Source organism: Mustela nigripes, chromosome 7 (assembly GCF_022355385.1).
Source record: "Mustela nigripes isolate SB6536 chromosome 7, MUSNIG.SB6536, whole genome shotgun sequence".
Taxonomy (NCBI): domain Eukaryota; kingdom Metazoa; phylum Chordata; class Mammalia; order Carnivora; family Mustelidae; genus Mustela; species Mustela nigripes.
Genome location: NC_081563.1, coordinates 82,730,765 through 82,736,427, shown reverse-complemented (window position 1 = coordinate 82,736,427; position 5,663 = coordinate 82,730,765). Strand labels below are relative to the sequence as shown.

At 42.1% G+C, this 5,663-nt stretch overlaps 1 protein-coding gene across 1 annotated transcript in view; it reads right to left on the bottom strand.

Annotated features, from left to right (window-relative positions):
• IL1RL2 (interleukin 1 receptor like 2) overlaps positions 1 to 5,422 on the bottom strand; it is a 33,484-nt gene extending 28,062 nt beyond the window's left edge. Inside the window, exons 1-3 of the mRNA XM_059407859.1 lie at positions 5,365 to 5,422; positions 4,056 to 4,290; positions 1,353 to 1,554 (exon numbers count right to left, since the gene is read on the bottom strand). Of these exons, the coding sequence (XP_059263842.1) occupies positions 1,353 to 1,554; positions 4,056 to 4,290; positions 5,365 to 5,422 (495 nt within the window). The remainder of the gene's footprint in view (positions 1 to 1,352; positions 1,555 to 4,055; positions 4,291 to 5,364) is intronic.
• Between the last annotated feature and the right edge of the window lie 241 nt (positions 5,423 to 5,663).

The following is a 5,663-nucleotide window of genomic DNA, read 5'->3' as shown; positions in this document are numbered from 1 at the left end:
AAAAAAAAAAAAAAAAAAAAAAAAACGGAATAAGGACATTCATTGCCACGGTCCTCATGAGACAGAAAAGTAGAAACAAAATAAATGAACATGAAGCATATAATAGAAAGGATGAACAAGGCCAAACTTGATTCTTTGGGAAAAAAAATAATAGAACGGACAACTCTCTTATGAGACTAGTCAAGTGAAGAGTGAGAGAGAAATACATCATAACAGGGATTAAAAGAAGAACCTCAGGGAGCCTGTGTGGCTCAGTGGGTTAAACCTCTGCCTTCGGTCAGGTCATGATCCCAGGGTCCTGGGATTGAGCCCCACATCGGGCTCTTTGCTTGGCAGGGAGCCTGCTTCCCCCTCTCTCTGCCTGCCTCTCTGCTTACTTGTGATCTCTGTCTGTCAAATAAATAAATAAAATCTTAAAAAAAAAAAGAAGAAGAAGAACCTCACCACAGAATTTAGACACGAAAAGAGCAAAGATGACAAGCAGTTGTTTACCAATACGAGTATCTGAAATATTTAAGGAAATGAGTGATTTCCTACAAAAAAAGGAATCTTACAAAAATATCTTCAGGAAGAAATAAGAAACTGGCATAAGGCTATCTCCATTAAAGAATCTGAATCAGCAGCTAAAAAGCTTTCCACAGAGAAAACTCATGACCCAGATGGTTGGACCGGCAAGTGCCGACAGGCAGAGTTACAGGAAAACTAATCCCATCTTAAATAAGCAGCCAGTGCCCCTCTGTGTCTAGGATTATGTCTTAGACATTATCATCTGCCAGGACAGCCAAGAAAAGAGAGTGCTGGATGGCGTAGAAAGGTGAGTTTAGGATTCCCTGTTTGCGTAAAAATGGAAGGACAAGGGTATGGTTTCATTTGCTTGTATAGCATTATGCAGAGATAATGCAGAGAAGGCAAGTCCCTACCAATGGCAGCCACAGGTTAGGAAAGGTGTGATGGGCTCAGGGCAAATATAGCTCAGGAGTGGGAAGGACACTTGCCAGGGGCGACTTTTTATACTTTGGGATTACTGAATCACAGGCATGTCGTTTGCATTCTAAGAAATTAATTAATCTGTTCAGGGGGGGAAAAAAAAGGATACTGGAAGTAGCCTGAAAATGATTATTGTAGGGAGACGGTGAATCCAAGTGACAAAATATTATAAAGCTGTAATAACTATTAATTTTAAAAACAATAATTAAAGGGTAAAATTATCAGTAACCACTGGCAAACAAATCTGTCTCAGGTACACAAACCTCTTCACTAATACTGCCCGAAAAGAGCCAACTTCAACTAAAAAGCAGGTAAGTTTTAAAGAAAAAGAAAAATATCAAAAGGAAAACTATTTGGTTTTTTACCTTATACCACTTCAGTGAATCCAAAACACAACTCTGTGGGAAGTTCAGATGACAGGTAAGGCTGTTGTCCCTTCCTTCGTGAAGTATTTGTATTTGTTTGTACTCATCTGATAAAATCAGCTGGCCATTTCCAGAAATACCACACCAGTCTTTTCTTAACACAGTGAGGTTAACGTGTATTCTGTGACAGGTGTCTGTGCCGCTGTAGGAAAAGGGTAAATTGGAAACCTCATGAACTCAAATAACCACCAGATCATCCAAAGGTGTTCACCTTCACATCTTGCCAAATCATCATCAAGACACTGAGTAAAGGGGCGCCTGGGTGCCTCAGTGGGTTAAAAAACCTCTGCCTTCGGCTCAGGTCATGATCTCGGGGTCCTGGGATTGAGCCCCACATCGGGCTCTCTGCTTGGTGGGTTTTCTGCTCAGCAGAGAGCCTCCTTCCTCCTCTCTCTCCTCTGCCTGCCTCTCTGCTCACTTGTGATCTCTATCTGTCAAATAAATAAATAAATAAAATCTTTAAAAAAAGAAAGAAAAGACACTTAGTAAAGGCTCTGCCCCAGCCCAGGCAGGCTGCGGCTCACAAATCACTAATTACAAAAGGAAAAAAAAAAATGTTTCTGTTGCAGAAACGCTGGACCACAACTTGGCCAAGGGATCAGGCTGAACAGCACCAGTGAGGGGCAAATGGATACCACAAGCCTTGGGGTGCATTGTCTGCAGAGAACACAAACCACTTACATGGTATTCTAGTCCAGAAGGCTCAACCTCAACCTACGTCTGAAGAAATATCTGACAAACCCAAATCGAGGGCTAGTATATAAAATAATTACAAGTACTCCTTTAAAAATGTCAACGTCATGAAGAACAGACTGAGGAACTATTCCAGATAAAAAGAGACTGAAAAGGTATGACAGCCAAATGCAATTCAGGAGGCTGGATGGGACCCTCCCCCGGAAAGAAAAAAAAAATGTATAAAGAAAAATCGAGACAATGGACAAAAATTAGCATATGAATGGGGAATTAGATAAAAATATCACGTGGTGGTTGAATTTCTGGAGTAGGCTAACTCTTCTGTGATTCTATAAGAGAATATCCTTGTTTTTTTTTTAATTTTTTATTTCTTTTCACCGTAACAGTATTCATTGTTTTTGCACCACACCCAGTGCTCCATGCAATCCGTGCCCTCTCTAATACCCACCACTTGGCACCCCAACCTCCCACCTCCCGCCCCTTCAAAACCCTCAGATTGTTTTTCAGAGTCCATAGTCTCTCATGGTTCACCTCCCCTTCCAATTTCCCTCAACTCCCTTCTCCTCTCCATCTCCCCTTGTTGATAGCAAATGGAACATTGAATTATTCAGGTTAAAGGAACATGAGGCATATTGCTCAAAATTTGGAGGAAACACCGAAAACCATAATATTGTATGTAAATATACACAGAGGTGACCCTTGACCAACTCAGGCATTAGGGCCACTGGCTCTCTTGCACTCTTGAAAATCGCATATGACTTTTGACTCCCCTGAAACTGAACTCCTAATAGCCTACTCTTGACAAGAAACCTTACTGATTACATGAACAGTGGATTAACACATATTCTAAATGTTATGTGTAGCATACACTGTATTCTTAAATAAAGTAGACTAGAGGAAAAAAAAGTTAAGAAAACCACAAGGAAGAGAAAATACATTTATAGTAATGTATTTATCAAAAAATATCTGTGTATAAGTGGACATGTGCACTTCAAATCCATGTTGCTCAGGAGTCAGTCACATACGGAGGGAGAGAGTGAGAGAGAATTCTAAGGTAAATGTGGCAAAATGTTAAATCATGGGCAATCTAGATAAAGGGTATCTAAAAGGGGGATAAATGGGGTTTCTTTATACTATTTTTGTAAATTTTGTATGAATTTGAAATTACTTCCAAGTAAAAATATGCAGTTGACTAAGTATGTTTCATCTCTGTATGTTAAAGATTTTTGAGAATTCACATTTATTTTATGACAGAAAGCATCTATGTCTACCTTCTATGAAAGGTTATCTTTCCCGGTTTATAACTCCCAGATCTGGGAGATAAATCTGGAAGTTATAAACCGGGAAAGATAACCTTTCATAGAAGGTAGACATAGACACAGGCCACTGTCTTTGGGGAGCTTTCTGGCTCACCGCAGCCCCCACCAGGCTCAACAGTCTCCCACCAGACCTATGCCACTCCCCTACACGACTTCCCAGCACAGGGCTCAGCATGGAGGCAAAAACACAGCTGATGCTGATGCTGAATCACCATTAGGTCCCTATCACAGAGCCCTTACAAAAAGGGCTCAAAGGCGGTTTATTCCTATCTGGCTGTGCCACCAGTCATACACACTTCCCGAATTCCAATTAAGAAGGTAGTAGTAATACTGGGAGAAACAGGTTTTTAAGCTGGTCTGGCCTGTGACCTCATGACGGAGGTTTCCTCACTGGAAACCATCTGGTAACAATTAGAGAACTATTATTTATTCTTCTCATTGAATTTTCTACATTTATTAAGAATTTTCCTAAAAGAATTATATATGTATACAGTTATATACGGTATTATATTTTCACATATATACATTAAATATTTTATATTTATATAAAACATTATATATTTTTATATACATATATCATGTAGAGATATATCAGAGAGAAAGAGAGCTCTATTTTAAATGAGAAACTTACTTTATAACACATTGGTAGATCCCAGAGTCCTCCTGTGTCAGGGGGAGAAACAAAATCCAGTTTTGCTCCTGGTGAATTCTAGACTGTGTGTTTTTGGACACTGGGATTTTGCTAGGATATTTATACCATGTTACATGTGCTTTCCCAGATGTTAGTGGTGGGTGTGTACAGTCAAAAGCAAAAGGTTGGCCTGCTGAAGGTGCCTCATTTTGCAGACTAACATCCTTGCATGCATCTAGGGAAAGAAAGGGGAGAAATCATGAAAGAGAACTCTAGCATTATTGATTATTAGTTTTAACAAATGCCTCTTTAAGGGGTGCCTGGGTGGCTCAGATGGTTAAGTGTCTGCCTGCCTTCAGCTGGGGTCCTGGGATAGAGCCCTGCATTGAGCCCTGCATCAGGATCCCTGCTGGCAGGAGGCCTGCTTCCCCCCTCTCTCTGTCTGCCTCTACTTACTTGTGATCTCTCTCTCTGTGTCAAATAAATACATAAAATCCTTTTTAAAAATGCCTCTTTAATTTTCTAGCCAGTTTAAAATTTTACTGGAGAATCTCTTGTGTGGGAGTTTGGCAAATCTTCTGCTATTTGAAGACATAATTGGAAGTCCTTCAAATGTGTTCATGAAACACACCGACTTGTCCTCCCCATTTGGAACGATTTCTCTCCATCCATTCTCTCCTAAGACCCCGGATCCCCTTCATCCTTTTCCTTCAGAGTGAACATTCCTATTCTGAGCCTTCGTTGTCCCGTTTCTTTCTGCTTTGTACCCCGGTATTTCACTCCGTCTTCACAAAAAGGTGTAAGTATACCATCCCAAAAAAGGACTGCTTAAAAAAAAAAAAAAAAAAAATCTTCTCATTTTAAAGTTCGTTGCTACGGAATTGCACTGAAGAAACCGTGTTTCTTCTTGGAAGAAATGTTATGTTGATCGTTTCTGTGTTTTAACCCTGGGTCATAAAATGACCCTTTGTTATATAAAATGGTGTTATTTCCACAGGAGCATTTTGACTCCAGACTTCCAAATTTGCCTATTCCTCCACCCCCACCCCTCCAAAGTCACCTCAAAACTCAAAGGTGACCTGGAGGCTGAGCGTCAGAAGCTGGGAACTGAAACTTGCCCTTTCATCATTCGGAGGGAATTCTGTCTGGTCCCTTGGGGTAAGTTTTAACCACAAGGCTCTGGTGTCCTAAGATCCCCTGGCGGGGGAGGGATCCGCACGGGGTTGAGGGGCGGAGTAAGGGGACTCTCTCAGAGCCACAGGGAGGTGGTAGCCTCTGAGGCCCAAGGACAGCGGAACCTAGAACCTACCTGCTCGGACAAAGGGTGGAAGAGCGAAGGACAGTCCGCAGAGCAGCAAGGCCAGCATCCCCCTGTTGGGTTACGAGGAAGAGAGAAGGTGGGCGGGAATGGGGTACGGCGGGAGCGGCGACAATGAATCTCAGGAGATCCTAACCCAGGCCTCTGGACTTCCCTTCTTCGTGGGGAGCCCCCCACCTCTGGCCCCACCTTATCCCGACGTGCCCACAAAGACTCCCTCCTCCCCGCCCGACCTGCAGAATTCCGTCTGGAGAGGGATTTGCGGGAGGGGTTAAGAGCCCCCGGTGTCA